At 41.8% G+C, this 26,244-nt stretch overlaps 1 protein-coding gene across 7 annotated transcripts in view; it reads right to left on the bottom strand.

Moving 5' to 3' along the window:
* washc2c (WASH complex subunit 2C) overlaps positions 1 to 26,244 on the bottom strand; it is a 47,776-nt gene that overhangs the window by 10,495 nt on the left and 11,037 nt on the right. Inside the window, exons 7-29 of one of the 7 annotated variants that reach the window (XM_080740956.1) lie at positions 25,432 to 25,493; positions 25,180 to 25,227; positions 23,697 to 23,804; positions 23,350 to 23,455; positions 22,245 to 22,304; positions 21,534 to 21,661; positions 21,354 to 21,426; positions 19,823 to 19,981; positions 19,058 to 19,215; positions 18,679 to 18,789; positions 18,136 to 18,228; positions 15,611 to 15,715; positions 15,395 to 15,502; positions 14,416 to 14,579; positions 12,440 to 12,593; positions 10,305 to 10,431; positions 9,786 to 9,935; positions 8,472 to 8,620; positions 5,852 to 5,965; positions 5,324 to 5,407; positions 3,509 to 3,649; positions 2,463 to 2,522; positions 604 to 837 (exon numbers count right to left, since the gene is read on the bottom strand). In XM_080740956.1, the coding sequence (XP_080597082.1) occupies positions 604 to 837; positions 2,463 to 2,522; positions 3,509 to 3,649; positions 5,324 to 5,407; positions 5,852 to 5,965; positions 8,472 to 8,620; positions 9,786 to 9,935; positions 10,305 to 10,431; positions 12,440 to 12,593; positions 14,416 to 14,579; positions 15,395 to 15,502; positions 15,611 to 15,715; positions 18,136 to 18,228; positions 18,679 to 18,789; positions 19,058 to 19,215; positions 19,823 to 19,981; positions 21,354 to 21,426; positions 21,534 to 21,661; positions 22,245 to 22,304; positions 23,350 to 23,455; positions 23,697 to 23,804; positions 25,180 to 25,227; positions 25,432 to 25,493 (2,696 nt within the window). The remainder of the gene's footprint in view (positions 1 to 603; positions 838 to 2,462; positions 2,523 to 3,508; positions 3,650 to 5,323; positions 5,408 to 5,851; positions 5,966 to 8,471; positions 8,621 to 9,785; positions 9,936 to 10,304; positions 10,432 to 12,439; positions 12,594 to 14,415; positions 14,580 to 15,394; positions 15,503 to 15,610; positions 15,716 to 18,135; positions 18,229 to 18,678; positions 18,790 to 19,057; positions 19,216 to 19,822; positions 19,982 to 21,353; positions 21,427 to 21,533; positions 21,662 to 22,244; positions 22,305 to 23,349; positions 23,456 to 23,696; positions 23,805 to 25,179; positions 25,228 to 25,431; positions 25,494 to 26,244) is intronic. The other 6 variants (XM_080740960.1, XM_080740959.1, XM_080740958.1 and 3 more) reach the window with 6 other exon arrangements.

Here is a 26,244-nt window from a genome sequence, read left to right as displayed (position 1 = left end):
TAAATTATTTGATACTTTAACTATTGAAAAATAGCAGATCTACAAGCTCACAGTGTGGCACCGAGTGCCACGCTGCGAGCTTGTAGATCTGCCATTTTTTGAAAAATCGTGAAAATGTGTTCACATTTTTCTATATATATTTTTCAAAGCATACTTTTGTAACTCAAATATTTGCTTCTGGGGGGGGGGTCCCTGGAACAACATATTTTGAGATGGGGGTCTGCGGCCAAATACCTGTAATCTTGGGGGTCCTTGACATAGAAAAGTTTCAGATCCACTGATTCAGAGGAAGGATTTAGAAGTCGGGGAAAAGATCGGGTCAAAGATATTCAAAGACATTTTCAAGATTTTTCAAAAATAGCAGATCTACACTCGGTGCCGCGCTGCGAGCGTGGATTTTTCAATAGTTAAAGCATAATGGTTCAAATCTAACACGACATGGGCGCGTTCCCGGTCTTAAAAGCTTAAGCTAATCATCTAGGGACCCCCCACCAAAAATAAATAAATGTAGGGACCCCCCTGGAGGGTGGACCCGGCCTCCAGTTTGGGACCCACTGGTCTAAGGCTACGTTCATGCTTGGCCGCAGTCTCACTCCGACCCACCTTGGTGGCGTTCTGCAGCGTAGCGACCTGGACCGGACCCTCGAAGCTGATGCCTCCCTCCCCGCCATCCGTCGGGGTCCTCACGGGGGTGGTAGGGCTGGGGGTCAGACTGGAGCTGGACACCCCGGAGGAAGAACCCGTGGCTGGGCCGCCTGGGAGCGCCCCGCCGCCGGCCCCCGGGACGCGAGGCACGGCGCCAGGCAGCAACGCGGCGGGGTTGATCACCAGGTTGGCCTGGATGAAGGAAAAGGAAAGGAACAGGCTTTGGTAAAGTTAAAGGAGTAGTTCACCCCCAAAATGACTTTTTTTCTATTGATTAGTCACGCCATGGAGACTAGAGTTCAATAATATTTTTAGGTTTTTGTCGCATTCCTAAGACAAAAATGTGATAACAATAAATTTACCCCCATTCATTCCGGATCATCCGGAATCAATGGGGGTAAATTTACTCGAATCAAATTTTTGTCTTAGGAATGTGACAAAAACCACTCTACTCTCCATGGCATGAGTAATCAATAGAAAAAAAGTCATTTTGGGGGTGAACTACTCCTTTAAAGAGGCGGTGCCATAGTTCTTTTTCTGGTTTTCATGGGATTGTTTGTTCCCACCCCAACAAAATACCCCAGTAAAATGTCCACTGTATAAATATAGTATGGTCCATTATCAATACAATAACGCATATAGTACTAGCCCACAAATTCAAAGACAGTCTGGAAAAGTGGAGGCATGCACTGGAGAGAATAGGAATGAAAGTCAGCTTGAGTGAGACAGAATATGTGTGCGTGAAGAGGACAGTGGAACGGTGAGGATGCAAGGAGTAGAGGCGGATGAAGGTGGTGGAGTTTTAAATGCCAGATGTCAACTCTTCAAACTAACGGGGAGTGTGGAAGAGAGTGCAGGCAGGGTGGAACGGAAGGAGGAAAGTGTCAGGAGTGATTTTGGACAGAAGGGTGCCAGCAAGAGTGAGAGGGAAGATGTATAGGATGTACAGCTTGAGACCAGCCGTGCTTTGCGACCGCTCGGAAACGGTGGCACAGTGGCAATTTATGCTGCGGTGAAACAAGAGACTCTTGCACACCTACAAAAGCGACAGGTGCGTTGAGGAGAGTGATTCCCCATTAAATCCCCTTATTTGCATTTGAAGACGGTGTGCGTGGAGTTTTATTCAATGTATGCTAGGTTGACTGAGGAAGAAGACGCAGAGAATAGAAGCAGATGGAAACAGATTCCCTTAATGGGAATTACCCAAAAGACTAAAGGGAAACACACACCGGCGTGTCAAAACACACAGGCCCATTATTTTCAATGTACTACACACCGGCGGCGTCAGACACGCGCAAGCGAGATACACTGCTGTTCTATTTCTAGGCGCTGCCTTGTGGTGAAAATGTTTTTCCCCCACCAGGGGAAATGGATGCGGCGCATCGCCCAGCCCACATATCAAGCCAAGTACAGTGCATACTAAATACATAAATAGATAAATAAAAAGCAATTTTTACTACAGAAGGAAAGCTGCTCTATTCACACAGTTTTGTGTTGTATATCAAATTCTGAGAAAAGTAGTCGAGGATGTGAACTTTTGGAAAAATTGGAACAAAGGAAAAATTGCTTTGAATCTGGTAAAAATCAATAAACAAGCACAGCGTTATGTTAATTAACATAACAGTTAAACAGCCGTACTGTCCTGTAGACTTAAATCATTTAAGTCCACAGAATCTTTGCTTCAACAGAGAGAGAGCTAACAAGGTAAACATGCAGAGGAAACGTAGTGAGAAATACCCAAGTCTTTTCAGAGGATATAAAAGCAGAGAATGCCACAAAATAACTAGAAGTCAACAACGAAAAACAAAAACAGTTACTTGGAGTTTTCCAATCCTTGACGAGGGCTCTTTAGATTTTACAGGACTTGCTGCAGGCTTCTGTGCAGTTAAATAACAACATAACAGTTTCAGAATTAAACTCCAAGGATTTCCTATAACCGTTATAAAACTACTACATTGTCTAGTAACATTATTATTTTGAAGCACATGAAAAATAAATCAAATAAAATCAGTTTCTCTTCGTCAAATTTACAACCATACAAGTTGTGTATCTCTGCTGTCGGGGCGAAACCTCCTAACTCCAAAACTTTCATTTTCAGGAAAATGAGCTCAAGTGTAGTTAGGAGGTTTTGACCGAAGGGCTTTTTACTACTTTTCATTGGTTCAATATTATTTTAACCAACACACAGACGTAAAGGGTGTTCAATAGCACATATTTATGGAAAAAAAGAGAGGGCCAATCGGGTTGTTTGGCAGAAAGTGTGGAGTTAGGAGGTTTTGTCCCAAGCACTTTTTACTACTTTCCATTGGTTCAATATTATTTTAACCAACACTCAGCTGTAAAGGGTGTTCAATAGCCCTGATTTAGGCCAAAAAAAATCTAAAACCTCAAAAATTGAGTTAAGAGGTTTTGGCCAGACAGTGACAATATTGTCACTGTCGGGCAGAAACCAGCTATCTCCATTTTTCAACCTTTTCCCCAATTTTCTAATTAAAAAGTGCTATTGAACACCCTTTACGTCTGTGAGTGGTTTTACAAATACTGAACCAATGAAAAATATTCAAAAAGCTACTAAACCTCATAACTCCATTGGAGTTAACTTGAGCTGTATTTGGGTTAAGTGATAATAATATAAGGACACATTCGAGTAACTGACAATGTATAAAGTCACCATACCGACTTTGACGAGGCACTGTTGTTCTAAAAACATGCTTTTTCCTGAAAAGTAATTTTTTTGGACATGGTTTCTGACCGACAGCAGAGATATACAGTATGTGTGTAAATAATATGGGGTTTAATATGTTGAAATGCATCAATAACAAGGAGGTTTCCGGTATAGATATAATGCAAGCAGTAGTCACACCTCATTCTCTGGCACGGATGCAGGGCTGCTGGCTTTGGGAGGCTCTGGTTCAGTGCTTGCAGGTTTCTGAGGTTGCGGTGCAGGGCTGGTGGGTGTCAGAGGTGCGTCGTCTTTAGGTTTGCTGGGCTTCTCTGCTACCTTCTGCATACGGAAACAGGAGGTGTATTAGAAGCAGTTTACGATTTAAGCACACAATTTACAATTTAAGCATTTAGCAGATTTTGACCGAAAACTTTGATGTTGTTTTAGTCATGGTCTTTTGAATAGAATTCCATTTCTTATTTTAGTCACATTTTGGTCATCTGAAATGTTTTAGTTTTATTCTCGTTACCTACAGTATATACGGTTAATTTAATCGACTAATATGTACTGTATGTCGGCGGGTTTTGATGTGTTTCGTGGCGTCAAAGCGGCTGATTTTACACTTGGTTACATGCTAAAAGTAGCTGATCTACAGGCTCACAACACAACACAACGTGAGCTTGTAAATCTGCTATTTTCAGCGCGCAACAACCGAGTGCGACCAAAGATAAAATGACTTGTCTTTTAGTTCTATTGGATTTCTTCGCCACTAGTCCCTCCCTAACATTTGAGTCTAGTTTTTATTTGTTGATGAAATTGTCAACATATTTAGTCTTAGCTTTTAGTCATCATACAGGCAGGTTAGTTTTTAGTATTAGGTTACCATAACCCAAACAAACAAATAAATACATGCCACTCTCATTTCAATATAAGTACAGGCAGGATGTATGAAGGTTAGTAAAGGGAGATATATGGAATAATCCTGGTAATCACGTATTCAGTAAATCAATCAATAAATCAAAATCATCAACACTGTTATCATCTAGCCGTCTGCTTAGAATGTCAACCTCGGGAGCATCTAATATTGCAATTGGTGGAAAGTAACATAACGTCGTTGTCGGGTGAAAACCTTGAATGTCCAAAACAGTTCGTTTTGTATTCATCACTTTAGAAATGATTTAAACTAGTGAAAACAGACGATCTACAAGCACACAACGCCCGTTGTGTGCTTGTAGATCTGCTGTTTTCACTACTCTTGTGTGACGGCCTTGTACGATGAAGCAGGGCTTTACTTTTCGAAAAAACATACAAATGTGAAACTTGGAGATACAAGGTTTCTGCCTGACAACGACGATAAGTACATTTACTCGAGTACTGTACTTCAGCACACGTTTGAGACATTTTTACTTCATGGGAGTACTTCCAATTTCTTATACTTTTTGTCCACTACATCTCAGAGGCAAGTATTTTACTTTTACTCCACTACAATTGTTTTAGTGACTTGTTACTTTCTTTCTTTTAGATTATTATTACGGTACAAAACGTGAATTAACCACTACCAGCCCTATATATACATTGGCTAAAAAGACAATCTCGTTTTTTTTTTTCTGTTGCCTTTTTCTGTTATCATCTAGCTGTCTGCTCCAAATGTCAACCTCATATTTTTGAAGCGGTGAAAGCCGCTTCCAAGGAGTGGCTTTGTCTGTCCCGTACATGTCCCGTGCATGCAGAATTGAGGATTGGTCAAGCTTCACATGACAATTTGGCCCTCCAGACAAAATCATTCATTCATTCAGAATTCATAAAAAATATAGAACTAAAGCACATAGAAAGTATAGATCTAGAACACAGAATGAAATAAAATTCACCGCTTCACTTCGAACCGAGGTTTGATTATTTTACTTAATTTCCACAGGGAAGTAGCATTTGGTTCCTCAACTATTTGTCGTTTAGCCAGGGACCCCCCGGTTTATCAGGGGACCCCACATTTAGAAGCAGTGAAGTCATGTGTACCGGTGGAGCTTTAGGCTTGATGGAGGTGAAGAGGTCGTCACCGTCATCATCAGCGAACAGACTGGGCGCTGCCGCCTTTTTACTCTGAAAACAAAGACACACACACACACGCACGCGCACGCGCACACGCACACACACACACACACAAACGTTTGCATGACAATACTTTTTTACTTTTTTGCCATTTTAACGCTAATGGTAAAGGTTGAGTTAAGAGCCATTCCCACAAGATAACAAATATCTTTCTCTATTGAGAACACTATTTTGTATCTTTAGCCCGGTGGGAATGACCCTTTATACTACAGTAAGTATAAATAACTCCAGACCCTAAAACTAACCTCTACATGCTTCAACCTAACCCCAACCCCAGTCTGTTCCTAATGATAAGTCTAACGCCACAAATTGTTGTTAACCATTAAACAACCATATTTATTGTGAGAACCAGGAAAGAATTTTGTCCACACAATTGTTTGTTTCTCAAAATTCAACGCACGCACGCACGCACACACACACACAGTGCGGACTGACCACAGCTTTCCCTGAGGTGCTGAAGAGGTCGACGTCGGGGTCGTTGTCCTTCTGCTGTGTTCTGCTGAACAGCAGCTCCTCGTCCATGAACACTCCTGTGGTCTCTGCTGCAGCCTGCAGGGGGGGACAAACACACACCTTGATTTCATTGTTGTCGGGCAGAAAAATAAACTCACGCACAACGTCTGGTTTTAATGGGAAACAGGGCACACGAGCGGAGTGGAGCGGTGACAAAAGCCGCTCCGTGCTCCAGAGGGCTCTTGTCCCACTCGCTCGTCGCTCTAGTCGGCCACCGGGCCGCTCCGCTCCCCGCCGCGCCGTCGCTCACCTTGATTTTCGCATCTCTCGCTACGCACTCGCTCCACGCTCCGCTCAGGGTCGTCAATCAGAGTCAAAAAAGTAGTTTGCTACCATGTCCGAAACACTTTCTCCTTTGCCAGTGTGTTCCCAACACAAATGGCTGCGCTAACGTGAGCCTCGGCTTTGATGGAGACTTGGAGAGCTGTCCACTCGGCACTGTTTTGTTGGAAACATGCGGCGCGCGGCCCCAACAGGATTGGCTCGGAGCGGAGGAGGGTCGGCGCTCAGACCCATTATAAAAGTTGCTCGCTCACGCTCAACTAAAAAACGGCTCGCTCCGCTCCCCGCACCGCACGCGCTCCACTCTGCTCGCATGCCCTGATGGGAAATCCCAATGTTTCTGTGTTTTAGCTTTTTTTGGCTCAGGTCACCTGTGTAAATAACTTTATCGTCCATGGCACTCCTGAATGACAAAGAACCATATGTCATATATATGTGAAACCTTCCCTCTAAGATCCAGTACGTCATGAGGAGAACTTGGACAGCATTAGGACAGCCTTACTTCACGTTTAACCACTTGAACCCCAGCATCCCTATTCTGGGAGGAACATTCGTCAAAAATAGCCGATCGGCAAGTTCACAACGCGCCACAACGCGTTGTGAGCTTGTAGATCAGATTTTTGGTGAAGAGACTTGGTGAAAAAGAACGAAGTGCAACTCATGTCAACTACTAAGTCTAGACGGTCTAAGAGGTTAAACTGAAGTGATATTGATCAATTCCAAAGTATTCTGAGGCATCCCTGGACTTGACGGCACCCACTTTGAGAAACCCCTGTGTTAGACCTTCTCTTTTTTAAAGACCTTTTTTTAGGGCCATGGCATGGGGTCTACAGCACTGCCCTTGTGATCAACTGGTAGGTCTGGCAGATCTGCCGATATACCTTCTGGGCAGCCCTGTTTAGGGATGGGACGATAATAGTTATTGTTTATCGTGAAATTATACTCATGTACTGGGATCACTTCACCTCTTATGTGCCGAGCTGCAAATCTGGTACCCTCTATAATTGCTAAAACGGACCTTATGAACTTGATACGATTTCCACTCTCTAACAAATCTCTTTGACAAAAAATAGCCGATCTACAAGCTCACACCGTGTTGTCGTAAGATCTGCGTTTTTTTGGCAAATGTTCTGCCCCAGGATGACAGACGTTAGGAATATTTTGATTATCGTGATAAAATTATCATTATTGCGATCGTAGGTCGCAGATTAGTATGTAAACGTTTGGTCACAGCTTGTCCGTATGTATGTGTGTATCTCTGTCTATAACGCCTGGCACTGTGGTTCTATTGGTTTGCCGCTCTGACATCATGCTCTGGCTTCACTGTGATGTCACACTAACAAAATCACTTTTAAGCCCATATATATGGCGATGCCCATATATGAGGCCACATCGGCAACATACCACACTAACAGAATCAATATATGGCTAAAGGCTCTTTTCCACTGGCAGCGATAACGATGACGATAACGATTTAAAAAAGTGGGTTTTCAATTGAAGTGGATCAGCAGCATCCACCAAACACCGATACAGACAACGATAGCCGACAACTACATCGTTAGGATCAACAACGATGTGGTTAAGATCACAGTGATATGGAACTGGGTCTCTGACAAACAGCTCGAGGTGTGCTCTGAGCGAGCGGCTGTTAATTAGCGCCTCTTCACACTGATGTCCGATAACTTTATCAGACATCAATGTGAAGGCATAATTATCGCTGTGATATTTTATGGCTATCGTCATCGTTATCGCTGCCGGTGGGAAAGGGCCTTTAGACAGATGCCTAAGACAGCCCATATCTGTGTGGCTGGTTCTACAGACAGGGATCTCCATGATTGGACATAAAAGGGTATGATGTCAGATGTCATAGACATCATATGACTTTCACATAACGAATTACTGAGTAAGCATATTTGGGCTCTCACAGCATATTATCTCCATATACAGTACATGGATCTCCATATATGGGTACCAGGGGTCTTCATATATGGGTAACTGGTCCGATATACATTACTGGCCAGATCGACAGCCAGCCCCATGGCCTCCCCTAAGTAACAAGAAATCTTAAAAATAAAATGTGGCCAACCAATCATCAAGGACGATGATACACGAAAGAAGAAGACTGGCCAGATGGCCAAGAATTGGCACGACCTTGCCCTTTAGGGCGAGGTCGCATGTCGCCCTGAGGCGTCTTACTAGTTATATATCATGACATGAAATTGTCATACGGTCCCATCCCGACCCCCTGTTATATACACACCTTGAGCGTGTTCTTCTTAGCAGGCGGCTTCGGGGCCCAGCTCCCTCCGTCCTCCTCGTCCTGATCCTCGTCCTGGTCAAACAGACTGACCGCCTTCGTTTTGTTGCCTTTCTTCTCTTCCTTCGCAGCGGGGGGAGGCGGGGCAGCTGCTGGAAAGTAACATAACGCCGTTGTCAGGTGAAAACCTTGTATGTCCAAAACGTTTCTTTTTGCATTTTTCATTTTAAAAATGATTTAAAGTAGTGAAAACAGCTGATCTACAAGATCTGCTGTTTTCACTAGTTTTGCGCGACGGCCTTGTATAATGAAGCCAGGGCTTTACTTTACGAAAAAAAAAACATAAACATTTGAAACTTGGAGATACGAGGTTTCTGCTCGACAGTGACGATAAGTACATTTACTCAAGTACTGTACTTCAGTAGATAGATAGATAGATAGATACCTTTATTATCCCAAGGGGGACATTCAGTCACCCAGAGTCACACAGCAGTTAAGGTTACAGGATACAGGACATCTCAGAGGCAAATATTTTACTTTCAATCCACTACAATTGTTTTAATTGTTTTAGCTACTTGTTACTTTCTTTTTTTAGATTAATATTACCAGTAAGACTTCCTAATCGGGAAATAAGCTACCGTCACGTCGCATACACAAACTTTAGAAGGCAATGGTAGCCAATCAGGAGGAAATATGGGAAATGGGAAAAGATCCATGTTGATGACATGACTTTAGAGATACTGTGTACCGCTTTGGCCTCATGGTAGCGCTAGAAGAGGGCCATGTGAGAAATGAGTGTGGTGGAGGTTGTGATTTGCCATCCAAGGAGTGTGTGTGCAAAGTTGGGCATCAAAAGGGCCAACAGTGGCAGAGATAAGAGTAGCGGCAAAAGTGTGACGGAGGGACAGCCGGTGGAGCTTTTCACAGTAACTTGCGACCGTAACAAAACATAAATTAACCACTACCAGCCCTATATATACACACTTTGTGTATATACACTTATACAATTTGAAAATAGCTGATCTAGTTTTTCTTTGTGTGTGTGCTTGAAAAAAAAAGAAAAGAAAAGAAAAAAGTATTTCAGGAAGAGTTATCTAAGATGATCATCCTCTACCAATGCTTGCTATAACGAGTAACGACCCATATTGAGATGAAACTTTGTGGTAGGATGTACACAATTTTCTTAAATAAAGAAATGCAAAAGAAAAAAGAAAATAGCCGATCTCTAAGCTCGGCTTGCAGATAGCTTGTATTGTAGATCTTTCTACATTACAGTGTTGATACTTTAACTTTTTGATTAAAACAAAATGTGAGTACTTCTCCCATGGCTGGCCGGTGGTGGGGGGGCGTCACCTGCGTCGGTCTGGTCTGGCACCAGGCTCTTCTTGGGGGCCAGGACGTCGATGCCCCCGAACAGGCTGACCGCTCCGGGGGGCTTCTTTCTGCTTTCACTGACCGCTGGCAGGCCTGAACCATGGGGGCAACAACAAACAAAACAAAAATCTGAATGGGGTCTTTCAGACTAATTGGGATTCTACATCTACGTATAGGCCTGTCACAATGAATACATAATCGTCTAAATGCAATTATTTTGTCTTAATCGTTTCCATGTTCAAACATTTTCAAATTGTGGAAATAGCAGATCTACAAGCTCACAACGCGATGCGACTCGCGATGAGTTGTGAGCTTGTAGATCGGCTATTTCTAAAACACTAGAATACCTAGTTTAGAAGTCCGTTTTGGACACCTCTCTCTTTCATATAATTAATAGCAGCCTGAACGATTTGGAAATGGACTGATTTCGATTGTTTCTTTTGAATAAGTGCTAAGCCCTACCCCCTGGTGGTGCTGAGGGGAGTCGCGTCTCAGTTCCCTGGGGGACAGCAGACACCTCTTCCTCTGGAGGTTCAGAGTCAAACAGAGAGGGAGGGGCCGGCGTCGGGGGAGGGGAAGCAGCAGAACTCTGGAGAAAAGAGGCAGTAGAGGTCTTTGCTCAACAGGGGAGAAAACAAACAAACAAACACACGGGAAATAGGCCCTATGCAAAGCAGCCATTTTGGAGAGAAGTTGGGTCGCTTCTCACTTCCTTCACAGGTGTAACAAATGATACTAATGAAGGCTCTGTTCCACTCCGGTCTAACAGAGCGAGGGTGCTGATACTGTTCATGTTGGCTCACTGGAAACGAGAGAGTGTTTTCTGCTGGTGATTCAGTCAGAGTGTATCAAAGGGTGCGTTCGTAAATGCGCACCGGGTGTGGTAGAGCGCTCGTTTTATGGTTAGATGTCACAGTTATTGTCCACGACATTGCAAGCAGCCAATCACAAGCCGCGCCTTCTAATTTATGTAACCCGTCTCCTACGGTAGGAATACTCGCCACCTGGTGCGCATTTCCGAACACACCCTTTGATACACTCGGACTGAAACACCAGAGGAAAACACCATCCCCACTGGAAACACTGTTTGAAAGTGTGGTCCAGTTGGGGGTTCCAAATGACCCCTTAAAACTCTGAGAGCATACATACAGTTATGAGTGTCCTTGAAATAAAAGGTTTGAGAACCACTGTGCTACATGAAATGGAACAGAGCCTTCATTAGTATCATTGGTAACAGCTTTGAATGAAGTGAGAAGAGACCCAACTTCTCTCCAAAATGGCTGCTGTGCATATAGCCTATTACGTAACAGTGGCTCGGGAGGTAGAGCAGCGGTCTTGGAATTCGAAAGTTCCAGGTTGGATTCCCGGCTCGTCTTGGCTATGTGTCGAAGTGTTTGAGGCTTGAGCAAGACCCTGAACACCTAACTGCTCCCGTGGTGCCTTGCATGGTTTTCTCCGCCATCGGCGTGTGAATGTGAAGTACGTTGTAAATCACTTTGGAGAAAAACGTCATGTAAAATGCAGTCCATTTAATTTGATATGTAACCCCCATCTGAGAATATTACCCACAAAAATGATTTGTGTAGTTCCAAAAAATGTTTGATTGATTGATTGAAGAATTGGTACAATAGTACACGGTCAACTAAAAGGATAAGCTCAAGTAAACACATGACTTATTTAAAATTAGATGTTTTTTTTTAACTCATATAACATTGAATGACAGACAGATAAAACACAGTACTGTGCAGAGAAAAACTGTGGTAAAAACACAATGCAAAATAAATGGTATTTACAATAGAAAGGTCAGGGGGAGGTAAGGATAGGCTAAGTTTATGAATTTGACCCTTTGTTTGAGTCGAATCTGGGTTGAACGTGAACTGTGGAGCTGCCTCTGGTGTTTGTAATTGTGGACATCCTTGATGTTTTGGAAGTATTTTGCCAGGTACATGGGTATCTTAGTGGTGTAGTGTACAGTATCTTGAACACCAGGCCCATTGCAAGTTGCTGTACTCTGTCATCTACTCTGAGCCACCCCACGCTTTAAAAGTGATTCGCGGTGAGGTGAGTCCAAAAAGGAAGGTTAAGCAGGACACTAATTAGTTGGGCTGTTTGAAGCCTTGTTTTTAGGGCCTTCGTCACATTTCTTTCAAGATCTTTTTCTTGAAAATAGCAGATGAAAGTTTTTCGTCACAGTTTTAGTCGACGAACTGAACACTGCCTCACACCAGTGTTGATTTTGTCGCCTAAAACTATGACGAAAAATGTTTGTCGACTGTTTTTTTCACTGACGAAAACTAAATCAAAACTAAACAAAAACTAAGCTGTGGTGACTAAAACTAAGACTAAATATATTGACAATTTCGTCAACAAAATAAAAACTAGACTAAAACGTTAGGGAGGGACTAGTGGAGAAGAGAGTAATTTTATGTTTGGTTACTCTCAGGTGTTGCGTAGCACACAACCGAGTGTAAAATCAGTCATTACGATGATATTTAGTCGACTAAAATTAGACTAAAACTAATACTTTTCAGGTGACTAAATTATGACTACAACTAAATAAAAATTTGCTGTCAAAAACAACACTGCCTCGCACTCACCTTATTGGCTGGAGCGGCGGGAGCACTGGTGATGTCAGCTGGTGTGGAACCGAACAGAGAGCCTTTACCTTCATCTTCATCATCATCATCATCATCATCATCATCACCTCCCTCATCTTCAAACAACAGAGACACTCTCTGGTGTTTCTTCTGACTGGAGCAAGGACAGCAATGGAGACACGTTAGTTAATACACCATTATTAAACCATTAAGACAGGGGTGGGCAACTTTGATGATGGCGAGGGCCACTATATTTCCACCTTCACTCCAGAGGGCAACATTGCATATTGCTACGTCCTACTTTGTCATTCTAGTATCTCATAGAAAAAAGAAGCAAAAATAGCAGATCTACAAGCTCAAAACGCATCGCGCTGCAATGCGTTTTGAGCTTGTTGATCAGCTATTTTTGCTTCTTTTGAATTGGAATCTCTGAATTATTTTTTGTTATTTTTTAATTGGAATCCTGAAATGTAACATTTTGATGAATTTCAAACGCATTTAATTATATATACTGATGTTAACTTTATGAACCTAAATACTGTACAAATACATTGGACATAAAAATACATTTTAATACTACTATACTAGTCATTAAGCTACTAATATAGACTGACGGAATTAAAGCAGGTCATGTTTGGAATTGTAACAGCTGAAATCAATAATATATCAGTATTCTGGTATTAACCTGCGGGCCGCATTAAGTGAAGGTGGGGGCCGCATGTGGCCCCCGGGCCGCCAGTTGCCCATGTATGCATTAAGACGTTGAGAAGACACCTTCAGGCTTGTGGCAAATTTTGTTGTTTTGTTTGGTTGTTTCGTTTGTTGTTTGTTCATTGTGTTCAGTTTTTTTTATGTAAAGCGTCCTTGAAAGGCACAATATAAAGTCAAGCTATTATTATTATTAGTATAGAGACCACCAGGGACGTGCAGAGAATGTTAAGAGAGGCAGGGGCTGACATTTCTAAAAGGGCCTTTTGGTGGAAATATCAAAATAGCAGACCTCCAAGCTCACAGCGTGTCGCACTGCGACGCATTGTGAGCTTGGAGGTCGGCTATTTTTGGTGCTTGATACCACATTAAACTAAGCATAATCAAGTCAATACTGGAGATGTGGCGTTATGGCATGGATTTCTACACAGTGAGGGCAATTCTTTCAACATAAGATGCTGCATTCAAGTTAAGGAGAGTTTGGACAAGGCAATTCTCTTGAATCCTGCCTTCAGGTATGGCATGGAAAGAGAGCATTTGCATTTCTTTCACCATAGTAAAAACTGCATTCATGTTCTAGAGAGGGCACTTTTTACAGGCCGATAAAAGGGCAGGGGCTTGAGCCCCCTTTGATGTCTATGTGTGCACGTGCCTGATAGCGACCACAGTCTATACAGCCTATGCTGCACTGAGTGAACTATCTGACCTCCTTAAACAGCCTGCTGTTTTCTACACCATAATATACCGGGGCAGTGATATTATAAGGCTGTTATTTACGCATTCACAAAGTTGGCAAAATCTTTTTGTCATGCATTTGGCAGCTGCAACTGGCTTCCCTAATTATGTACAGAAATATTCCCATTTTGTTTAATATTATCATTACGTTAAGGATTTGGTCGGAGGTTATCTCTAAATAATACATTGAATTAACGTAGATGCATTATAATCATTATTATCGATTGTCTTTTATTGGATCACTTGCAACTTCTGGTCCGGATTGCGTTCACACCTACAGTGAACTGAACTATGGAGCACCTGGAAGTGAACTGAGACCCCGTTTGTTTGGTCAGCACCAGAGTTTGTATGACTGTTCACACCAGTGCAAACAAACCGGCAATACACTCCAGGGTTCGTTTTAAACCGAACAAAAGCCCCCATGTGTGAATGCACCCCAATAGAAGTCCATGCCATGTTGCTATGAAGGGAAATGAATCAGTAACACATGTTATTTCAATGTGAAAGCTATGCGTATGTGTTCATCTGAATACCTGGACACTTTAGTGGTAGCAAACAGGTCATCGTCTTCATTGTCAGCAAAGAGACTGCCTTTCTGGGATGTAATGGCGCTGGGGAAACTAGAGGGGGCGCTCACACTGGACTTCATCCCTCCCGTCTTGGTCTCTGAGCCGGCTTTGGAGTTCAACCACTGGTCCTGTCAATCACATGTGTCAATGTCATAACGGCACATAAACACAATAAATGCATGCAATCACATTTCTGTGGAGTGCCGACTTAAATGTGTTTTTTTGTATTTTTTTGTAGCCTGCCATTCAACCACAACCTATTTTATACTTCGGCTAATAGAAAATATCTGGGTAAGAATGCATTGTAAACACATTTATAATGGACACAAGCTATGTACACAGAGCCCTTGAAAATCAGGTAAAAACTAATCACCCCATCATGCTTTTCAAAATATATATTTTAGATAAATATCGGTCCATAATACGGTTTTATACAGGTTCTAGCCTAAACAACCACTCAGATATTTAAATTTCATGTCTCTAATTAAAGTCATTTCAGATGCAATACCAAAATGCCCTTTGTTGGCAACGGGGTGCTGTCTTTGGGCTAAAATTGGAACGATACAGAGAAGATTAGCATGGTACCACGTAGAGTAAATTTTAGTACCACTTTACCTCATGGTTCCACCTCATATATATAGTCTCAATAGAATATAGCCTGCCAAAAAGAACGACCCCCTTCTCTAGGGGGGCCCTTTGTGACATAAACAAGGGCCTGTGACATAAACAAGGGCCTGTGACATAAACAAGGGCCTGTGACATAAACAAGGGCCCGTTTCAAGAGAGTATCGTTCAGACACGCCCATTCAGAAAATCACTGAAATGAAAGGCTAGGCTTAGAGTTAATGAATGTTAAAGAAATGAAAAATTTTAAATTCATGATGGGGCCCATTTAACTAAAACATTTGAGAACTTTTTCCACCACTGGAGCATACAGGCTTACCTCGTCATCACTGAACAGGGAGCTGGCTGCTGTCTTCTTGGGCTGTGGCGTCGTTGCTTTACCTTGGTTCACTTTTGACTTCGATTTAGCCGCCGACGCAAACAGATCCTGTGTGGTTAGAACCAAAGACAGGATGTTATGAAGACAGTTGACTGAAAAAAAGAAAAGAGAAAGAAATACCTGGATGTGCGTGTGGTGTGGAGCGTGTTTCTTCACCTCTTCCTCCTCGTCATCAAACAGGGACAGAGGGGCCTTCTTGCTGGTCTTCCCCTGGCTGCTGGGCTCAGGCTGGGACCGGCTCTTAGGGAGGCTGGGGAATATCTGCATGGACGGGACACACAGAATGAATGAACCCATTTAAGACCTGAGACGGATTCAACAAATGTCTTTTAAATCCTAACAGTTTTCTGAAAATATTTTACCGCTGATCAAAATATTTTTCACAATTTATCAAAAATAGCAGATCTACAAGCTTGCAGCGGCACTGTGGACTCAAAAAAAATAAAAATAAAATACCAATTGTTCTATCATAAGATGAAAATTAAGTTGATAAAACGGCTAGTCCGGAATTCTCCTTCAACGTTGTGGTGAAATGGCCTTTTAGGACATTTTTTTTGAAGTTTCAGTCTGAAATGTTGTCTCAACCTGGTCTCTCAGCCAATCAGAAAGTCCCATCCTGGAATCTCACTCAGTGCAGCTGTGTGGGCTACCACAGCAAGCTAGGGGTTTTAGCCTGCCGTTCAGGCTGGCCAAGGGAGAGAGAGGTGGCCAGGCAGTGTGAAGCATATTTCGTCACTGTCGGGCAGAAACCTCATATCTCCAAGTTTAAAATGTGTACGTTTTTTTCGCGAAGCCCTGCTTCATCAGACAAGGCCATCGCACCAACTGCAGATCTACAAGCTGTTCGGCTTGTAGATCTTACTTTGTAGTAACTGTTTTCACTAGTTTAGTTCATTTTTTTAAGCGGTGAAAACCGCTTCCAATGAATGGCTTTGTGTGTATCACGCCCATATATGGTCATTTCAGTCCAGAATGAACAGGCTTTTTCAAAAACAGAATGTCCGTTTAATTACCATATATGGTGATGTCAGTCCAGAATGAACAGGGTTTTTCAAAAACACAATGTCGGTTACCTCATGTCCATATATGGTCACTCCAGGCCAGAATGAACAGGTTTTTTCTGTCCCGTACGTGCAAAATATCAGTCCAGAATGAATAGGCTTTTTCAAAAAGCAAAATGTGTGTCCCATGTCCATATATGGTCATTTCAGTTCAGAATGAATAGGCTTTATCTGTCCTGTACGTCCAGAATATGTGTGCGGTGTCCCTCCCGGTCAGATGAATGGATACTTTGAGGATTGGTCAAGCTTCACATGATAATTTGGCCTTCAGGGTTTATCTATCAGTTGTACGACACCACCAGAAGGATGTCGGGTAAATGTGGTAGGCCACAAAGACTGATCAGGGATAAAGATCAGGAAAACTGTACACCAGCTGAGAAATAGACATAGAGAGACTACTTGGAAGTTATTGAGACACCATGGAGTGCCCACTAAACTAGTGAACATAATTAAAAACAGTTATACTATAATGAACGATAAAGAGGAGCATTAAGGCAGACAAGAGGACATACATTGACAACCTAGCAATATGCCACCATTCTGTAGTAGACAGAAGCCACTGTGACTAAATCAGAGGAAGCAACAAGACACGGAAACATGAAACAGATGTACGACACCACCAGAAAGATGTCGGGAAAATATAGTAGGTCACAAAGACTGGTCAGGGATAAAGAAAGAAACAGTATTAAAACAAAGGATGGCCAAATACACAGATAGGTAGAACACTTAAAGGAGATTCTACCTAGAAAACCCCTAAAATATCCATATGCTGTTTTTGCTTCCTCTGCTACTAAGATTCACCGCTTCACTTCGAACCGAGGTTTGATTTTTTACTTGATAAAACGAATGGTTTTGGACATACAAGGTTTCCACCCGAAAACGACGATTTGTTGCTATGTTGCTTATGATCTACTGTAACACTGTTCCAACCTAAAATGTTTTCAGATAGTCCGGCAGTCCATTGTTTCCGAAGGCACACTTTATAACTAAGTCTAACCCTAAACCTTAACCCTAATCGTAACAGTACTTTAGTCATAAATTAGACTGCACTTTGGCGAGATGCCAACTTCCGCCTTTTGTTCTCTAGCCCATGTTTACTGTAATTGTGCATCAGCACAGTTTCATTTGAAAGTACTGTAAGTGTGTGGGCAAATTGGTACTTAATTGATCTGACGAAGTAGTGCGTTGTGCAGTTGAGGCCATTAAAGGCATACTTGAATGACACCAAAACGTGCAAGTATTCTAAAACGGTTCTGAAACAGTCGATCGGTTGACAGCGTTTGAACACAAGTAAAGATAAAGTTCTGGGAAATTGCTAGTGTGGTTTCCTATTTATAGTCTGGATAGCGTTGTTGGCTATTTATAGTCTGAATAACCAATTTATTTATAGTCTGGATAGCCTCCAAAGAGGACGCGACATGAAAACTGAAAACAGTACGCCTTGCTTCACTGGCTGGTACAAGTAATTAGCAATTTTTTCCTGTTGACTCTTTGATATATAAAAAAAAGAATGTATTTAAAAACGTGGTTCAAGATTATTTGATGAATTAAAAACAAATGACTATGAAAATAATGGATGAAGCAGTTGCGGCTCTAGTTTCAACATCGATAAAATCTTACTTGTGAATCTTCGTCGTCAGAAAATAGGCCTCTTGTGGCGGGTTTCTGTGTCTGTGCGCTGGGAACCTTCTCCACGTCTGGTGGAGGTCCATTCTGAAAGCAGAGAAATACCTTCATCAATGGAAACAATCTGCAATGAAACTATGTATATATGTATTTTTAAGCAAACATTTAAAACTCAAATTTTGCTTCTGGGGGGTCCCTGGAACTAAATATTTTGAGATGGGGGTCCGTGGCCAAATACATATAATTTTGGGGGTCCTTCACATGAAAAGGTTTGAGCACCACTGACATAGACAACAAGCTCGCAGCGCGGCACTCGGTGCTCTGCAGTGAGCTTGTATATCTGCTATTTTTCAATAGTTAAAGCACAAAATAATGCACTGAATCCTTGTACCCAGGGCCCAGAATTTGGTGCGACACCCCTGAATATAAGGACACATTAGAGTCACTGACTTTGATGAGGCAGTGTTGTGTTTTTCTAGAAACATGTTTTTAGCGATGGGGTTCCCTGAGTCCCTGGGTAGTGTACATTGTGGGTACCTCGTCAGACGGGTCAGAGTCGTCGCTGGTGGACGGCTGTCGTTTCTTCAGGCCCTCAGAGAGGAGGCTCTTGGTCCCGGGGCCAAACATGGAGATGGCCCCTGCAGGCATCTGAACAACAACAACGACAACACCAACGCTTTATCCTCAGCAATCCTTAAAGGATCCTCTACTGTATAGACCATAGACCAGTGGTTCTCAACCACTGGTCTATACAGTTGAAAGCGTATTTTTCGGCTTTATTTTTTCAGAATGTCATTCATAAAGCCACTGGTCTAAACTGTTAATGTCCTAAAAGTATAGTAATACAACCGCTGAACCGTGTGTGTGTGTGTGTGTGTGTGTGTGTGAGAGAGAGTGTGCGCGTGTGTGTGCGCACCTTCTTCTCAGGAGCTTGGGGGCGGGGCTGCTCCTCCACCACCTTGACGCTCTCAGGTGCAGGGGGCGGGGCGCTCGACTTCTCGCTGAATATGTCACCTTCGTCCTCGTCGTCCTCGTCTTCCTCTCCGCCGAAAAGGTCCACCGTCTTCTTCTTGGCTTTGGGTGGAATAAAAGTCATAAGTGGACAAACAAACAAAAAACTGAAAGGGAAATAATCGGTATCGAAAATAATCGATTGTATGTAAACTAAGTATTTGTGCCTTGTATTTAGACATTTTAAGAGGGAAAATGAAAAAGAGGGGTCTAATTAACTTTCCATTCCATATAGCTACTCTTGGTCTATTGATAAATGTGTGTAATCTCTGTGTTCATGTCAAGGTTCGGGTTTGTCCATGTGTTGTAAATATAAAGTCCATGTATTTTCTTAAGAATCACAGTGTTTACTTATTTATATCCATAATAGATTTTCCCCTTAAAAAACTGCTCTAATGACACGTTTCATACAGATGTATTGTCTTTGCTAAATAGTTACTGTATCGATTTTAAATCATTGACTCGAATCATATCGCCATGAATGAACCAACATCGTCCATGTATCGTATCGTCAACCATGCATCGTGATGCGTATCGAATCGTTGTTCAAATGTACCGCTACACCCCTAGTACGTACAGTACTCAATTAAATGCACGTATTTGTGTGTGTACTGTCCACCATCGACAAGAATCAAAGCAAACTGAAGCAGCAGTCATCAGTCATACATACCAGAGTTGGATGTTTTCGAGCTCTTCTTCCCTCTGAAAAAGTCGTCTTCCTCTTCGTCATCGTCAAACAGCCCTCCTCCCCCAGAGACAGGTTTGGGGGCTGAGGCTGAGGAGGGGGTCCTGGGCTTGGCTGGGGTTCCATTCTCTTTGCTCTTTGCTTCTAGCAGCAAAGAGAAAGTCGATAAGTTGTTGTCCACCAAATAGAAAGCCAACATTATGTCTGTTCTGCTATCAGCGGTCAACAGAGGAGAACACTGGTTGACCTCTAAGCCCCTTTTCGACTGCAGCTTTAGCACCACACCACATAAAAATATCTACATTTTCCATTACACAAAAGTACCCCTATCGGTAAGAAACAAACTGACCCTTTTAACTGTGATTATAATACAATATAAATTTGTATTACAACTATCCTAATTATAATACAATATAATGGATTATAACTGTGATTATAATACACTATAAAGTATTAATAGATTACTATGATAACTATAATACACTATAATAAAGTATAATAGTGGTTATAACACAATATAATCTATTACCATGTATTATAACTATATCCTGGTGGTCTAAATGAAAAGTCAGAGAGTGATCAGTCATTATGAAGCGTTTGGCCCAGTTTGGCCTAGCTCAGACCTACTCTAGATTGTATACTTTTTAGTACCACTTTCACACCACTCTACCCAGGTCCTTGTAGTGGGAAAACCTGGCACAAGTGGGCGGTGTGGAGTGGTGTTGGACCATGTAAGTGGAAAAGGGGCTTAATACTAGCACAGGATTCAGATGAGATAAGACTGCCTAGTTTTAGTAAGAGAGTCTGAAAGATACTGTAACAGATTTCCCCTATCCTATAATAACAACAACTATCTACTATATCTACTATAACAACTGCTATATTTATACAGTATGGCACTTTACTCCAAGTCAGAAATCAACTATTAAAAGGCCTAATTCAAGCCAACTAAATTAAAGGCCTTTTACATTTACCAATCCTACCTTACCTTGAGGGTTAGGGTTAGGGCGTATCTGAGACATATAGTATGGATAAATGATGTGTTTGATGTTTATACTGTAAAGGGCTTTGCAGACAGGTGCGGAAAAAAACAGACGATTTCATTTTTTTTTAGAAAATGATTCTCTATGATCGCATGCACAGATTGCACACCTGCTCCGAATTTGCCGTGGGACAAGTGGCTGCGGCAGTGCGTTTTCTCCCAGATCGAACCCAGTTCGATTTGTGCGTCTTTTCGCATGCGGTAAAAACTCATTGACTCCTTTTATGACTCCTCTTCGGCTCCGCAGTGTGGATTCCGCACAGCCTTGCACACCAAATCCAATGCGTTTTAATCATGCAGCAAACGGAAAGAAACGCAACGGTCCTGTGTGCAAAGCCCTTAACTTTCCCTCTCTCTTCCAATAACATATTCTGCATTAGGGAGTAATTAGGCTCAACATTGTGCATTATTTTTGGATAACCATGAAACTTGTCATGGATTATCTCTCACACACTGTAGAGTAGAGTGTGCTACCTGTGGTGTGAGCGCTGCTTTGGGCCTTCTCTTCAGGCCTGGCCGGTTTCGGTGCGTCAGAGAAGAGATCCCCCTGGACAGTGAGAACGGCACCCAGCAACCATGAGATCAAGATCAATAAAAAGATATCAATCACTAATGATGTAATTGTAAGGTTAATGGGTATCAAGGACGGGGTACCTCGTCTTCGTCATCGAACAGGCCTTTCCCTCCACTGAAGAGACCTCCTCTTCCTCCAAAGGGAGAGAAGTCGTCGTCCTCCATCTTGGGTGGCTTGAACATGTCATCGCTGTCGTCTTCTACTGCTGCTAGGGGTGTACAGTGATATTTGTTCGTTAAAATATGTGTTAAATACTAGCTCTATATTCTGATACTAATCATTGCTATAGTGTGTTTGTTCGTTCAAGTGGTTATGACAAAAAAAAGGTAATATAGGTAAATAAATAAAGGCTAATATTGTTGATGACGTCACGGCACGCCTCTACTGCACTTCACTGTACTGTACGGTACTGTCTCTCGGACCGTCCGTCTCCCCTTGCCCGCACTATGAAAACCAGGAAGTCACCTTACGTGAAAATGTATTTTATAGTTTTAGAAACATTGTTCATGTCAAGTAGTTTGTTTATGCTTAATTTGTTAAAATTATGAAAATCGCTATCCCCCCGGAGGTCTGCCACGATTGGATCCAACCCCGGGAGGAGAGGGGAAACGCCGGGTACATATGGCTCTCGCTTACCGCCAGAAATGTGGCCCTGCCGCATTTCTGCATGTAATGAACGAGATTTACGATACAACCCGTTTGCATCGTTGGAACAGAAACTCAAGAGAATGTCAAAATCCATTGCAATGCAAAATGTATATGAAAACATGAAGGTGAACATGTGATCCTACCCGCAGCTCTGGGAGGCTTTTGATCTTTCTTGCTTTTACTTTTCTTCTTAGAGGTCAGCGCTTTGGAGACATGACATGAAGAGAAAGGCATGAGCATGCACACACACACACACACACACACACACACACACACACACACACACACACACACACACACACACACACACACACACACACACACACACACACACACACACACACACACACACACACACACACACACACACACACACACACACACACACACACGAGACCACCCACTTCATCCATTTGCAACCTCATCTTCACATATTTGGTCCTCACTATCGCTCATTCTAAGATGCCACCGTTTCTGTCTACTCACTGTGTCTTACTGGTGGCTTGTGGACAGTTTCAGTGCCCAGGGGCCCTCAGAGGTGTTAATCCTGGCCTGGCCACAGCCCACCAATGAGGCACAGAGTGAGTGTGAGTAGACGTAATGGTACCATCTCATGATGAGCATTCGTAAGGACCATTGATGACGATCAAAGACTGAGGTTGAAAATGGGCGAAATGCTCCTTTATCGTGGTAGGATCGCCTCAAGAGTAAGATGAAATGAGTGAGGAACTAAAAAGTAAAACAATTATAATAAGAACCATAAGAATAAGAATAAATGGAGTGACAATTGGTAAATAATGAGCTAGAAATATGGCTGTCGATTATGACATTTTACATGACAATTAATTGTCACTCAAATAATTGCAATTAACGATTTAATTGTGTTTCTGTCGTTGACAATTACATTCCTGTTTGTCTTGTAGGCTTTGAAGTTGCACATGGCAGATATGACACATAACCTAAATATACAAAGAAATGACTTGTATATTTGACAACTTTATACTTGAAAAAGAACATTGATAGTGGAAATAGCTGATCAAGCTCACAATGTGTCACGTTGTGAGCTTGTAGATCTGCTATTTCTACTATTTTTTGAAAATGTTTGAAAATATGAAAATCTTTCAACATGTAAATGATTATGACAATTATGACAAAATAATTGTGATTATGTCAAATAATTGCGATTAGACGATTATGTAATAATTGTGACAGCCCTAGCTAGAACAGTAAGCAGTCAAGAGGACATACATGTGCGATCAGCCTCCGTCTTGCAGACAGGATCTCCTTTGATCCGTGCAGCCAGCTCGTCCGCAAACGTGGCCTGGTGTCCTGCGGTCTGGATGTGACACAGAGACTTCACGTATAACCACACACACACAGAGACGTCACGTTAACATTCCCTCCTGAAGACAAACTTCGCAGGTAAAAGCTTTCACACACAAAGTCTGACACACTGTTAACAATGCTGCCATAGTTTTGCCGTAACTAATGTAGATTAACTGCCAATTCATTGCACTTTATCACATACAGCAGTCTCTCAACTATCATGGTTATAGCATAAACACATCCTTCTCTGTGTTGCTGTTCCATGTCACCTTTTGGTCGTCCTCTTCGTTATCGTCATCCTCTTTGTCCGACTCTCCAAATATGTCGGAATCTTCGTCCTCCTCCTCGTCATCGTCGTAACTCAACATGGACGACTTCTAAAAAAACGGATACGAGTGGGGGAGGGGTCAGCATGTTCAACGGTTTGCATGTCCTCTCTCATGGATTGAAGCAAAATAAAATCTCACGATTGAAAAGTGTTTGTTAAGCCAAATCCTAAAAATCGGCGATGTATGAAATATTTGAGGATTAGGATTTTCTGGAAGATATATTTAAGATGTATTCTTCAAATACTCTTTAACAAATACCCAGAAATAAGAGATCTACAAGCTTGCAACGCGATGCATTAGAAGCTTGTAGGTGGCCTATTTTCGGGGCATGAAAAGCTTCCACAGGAAGCAGGTATGCAACGGTTGCCACCACATGCTGATAATACTGTGACTACAGTTAGGGGCCGTGTCAGTGCAACAAGATGTTCTTATTTTTTTCCTGAAGTGTTTATGGAGTTTTTGGAAACCCCAGCAGTGTGATGAGGCGCAGAGTATTTATGTTGCTCACGTGCGTTCACATATGGCATTTTCTATCTGCTTGCTGAGTTGAAATATGTTCAACTCGGGCGTTCGGACGCAGTGTTAATTTTGTCGACTAAGACTAAAAGACTACAAGATTTTTATATTTTGTCGATAAGACTAGACTAAAACAATTTCAGAAGACTAAGACTATTATTTGTGTTATTCAAAAGACTAAGACTAAATCTATGTCTAAGACTAATGGCTGTAAAAATTAACACTGGCATGTAACTGCAATGAAATTAAAACCAAATACATCTTTTATGTATGATTTATTTTGACCAAGTAACAGGCAGAAGACATTCAGAATTATGTGGTTATTTTTAGGCTAAAAGGCTATATATGTATCCTAAAAGACGAAAACTAAAAGTCTAAGACTAATCCCAAAAGACTAAGACTAAGACTAAAATGTTTCGATATTTAGTCGACTAAGACTAGACTTGACAAAAATAATTTCAGAAGACTAAGACAGGACTAAGACTGAATGGTGTGTTATTCAAAAGACTAAGACAAAGACTAAATCAAGTGGCACCGAGTGCCGCGCTACAAGCTTGTAGATCTATTTTTGAAAAGTCGTGAAAATTTGTGCAAATCTTTGAATACATTTGTAACTCAAATTTTGCTTCTGGGGGGTCCCTGTAACTAAATATTTTGAGATGGGGGTCCTTCACATGAAAACGTTTGACCACCACTGACATTGAAACATGGATTTGAACCAGGATTTGAAATATTCAAAGACTTGCACACATTTTCAAGATTTTTCAAAAATAGCACTCTGTGCCACAACGTGAGCTTGTATATCTGCTATTTTTCAATAGTTAAAGTACCCAGGGCCCAGAATTTGGTGCGACACCCCTGACTGTGACCTTTGAACTGTTGAGGTTGAAGTGAAAGGTCAGCTCACCTTCTTAATGCTGCCGTTGGCCTCCTGCTCGAAATCCTCCTCCGACTGCTGAGCGACACAAACAGCAATGAGGAAAACACTTTCACCCATGAGATGGGAACTAATTATTTCCTCCTCCAAATATTTTGGGTGGTGTCCCCAAATGATTAGCTTAATGTTCAACGCTGTTTTCTCATTCAACAGTGAACAAACCATCATACTAGTATAACTGTATACAGGATATGCACATTTCTAAAGTTACAATTTACTTACTACCTCGTCTTTTTCATCCTCGCTATCCAGCACACTGTCACGATCGCTGTCCAGGGACATTTCTGAAAAGGTTGGCACAAAAAAAAATAGGGATGGGCGATATGGAATTTCTGGACAATATGATTAAAACACAAACAAAAAGCAATGCCTCTTCAGGGGTTGACACCAATGTCTCAGAGACACTTGCCTGTTGGGCAAGTACAGGTCATGTTCTACTTGCCAAAAGGTCATTCCCACCAGAAAAGTATACATTTTCCGTTATAAAATGATAGGTATCATTTCACCTGTTGCAAAAAATCATGTTAAAATAAACTCGATAACTGCTGAGTGTCGACAGTCATTTTGAAAAACCAGTGCAGAATGCTAGGTAGTTGAAAAAATCTACCATGGTTCTTCATAATTAGCCTATAATATATAATGAAGACGGAATGCACTTGCCCATTAGGCAACCTGAAAGAAAACTCCACTTGCCTGAACTTTTTATTTACTTATCACTTATTTACTTTACTAGTCGGGCAACCGTTAGTGTCAACCCCTGCTTCTTTATTCCAAAACTAGGCATGCACCGTTACTGAAATGTTGGCCCATATCCCTACATAAACAGCTTTAATGTAGAGTTTTATTTTTAAATGTTCCAACTCTTTGACCCCTTTGAAAGCTTCCCCAGAAAACACTGATAGAATCTGCAGCTTTCATCATCCAAAAATACCTTTTCAGGGATTATTTATTTATTTTTCAACATATTTATTATAAAATAAAATATCGTCCAAAACCGATAGAATCTTTGATATCGGTTTCGAAACTAGAGATTGC

The sequence above is a fragment of the Nannobrachium achirus genome (assembly GCF_963921795.1).
Source record: "Nannobrachium achirus genome assembly, chromosome: 13".
Taxonomy (NCBI): domain Eukaryota; kingdom Metazoa; phylum Chordata; class Actinopteri; order Myctophiformes; family Myctophidae; genus Nannobrachium; species Nannobrachium achirus.
The sequence above is the reverse complement of the archived record's forward strand: the minus strand, read 5'-3'. Positions and strand labels throughout refer to the sequence as shown.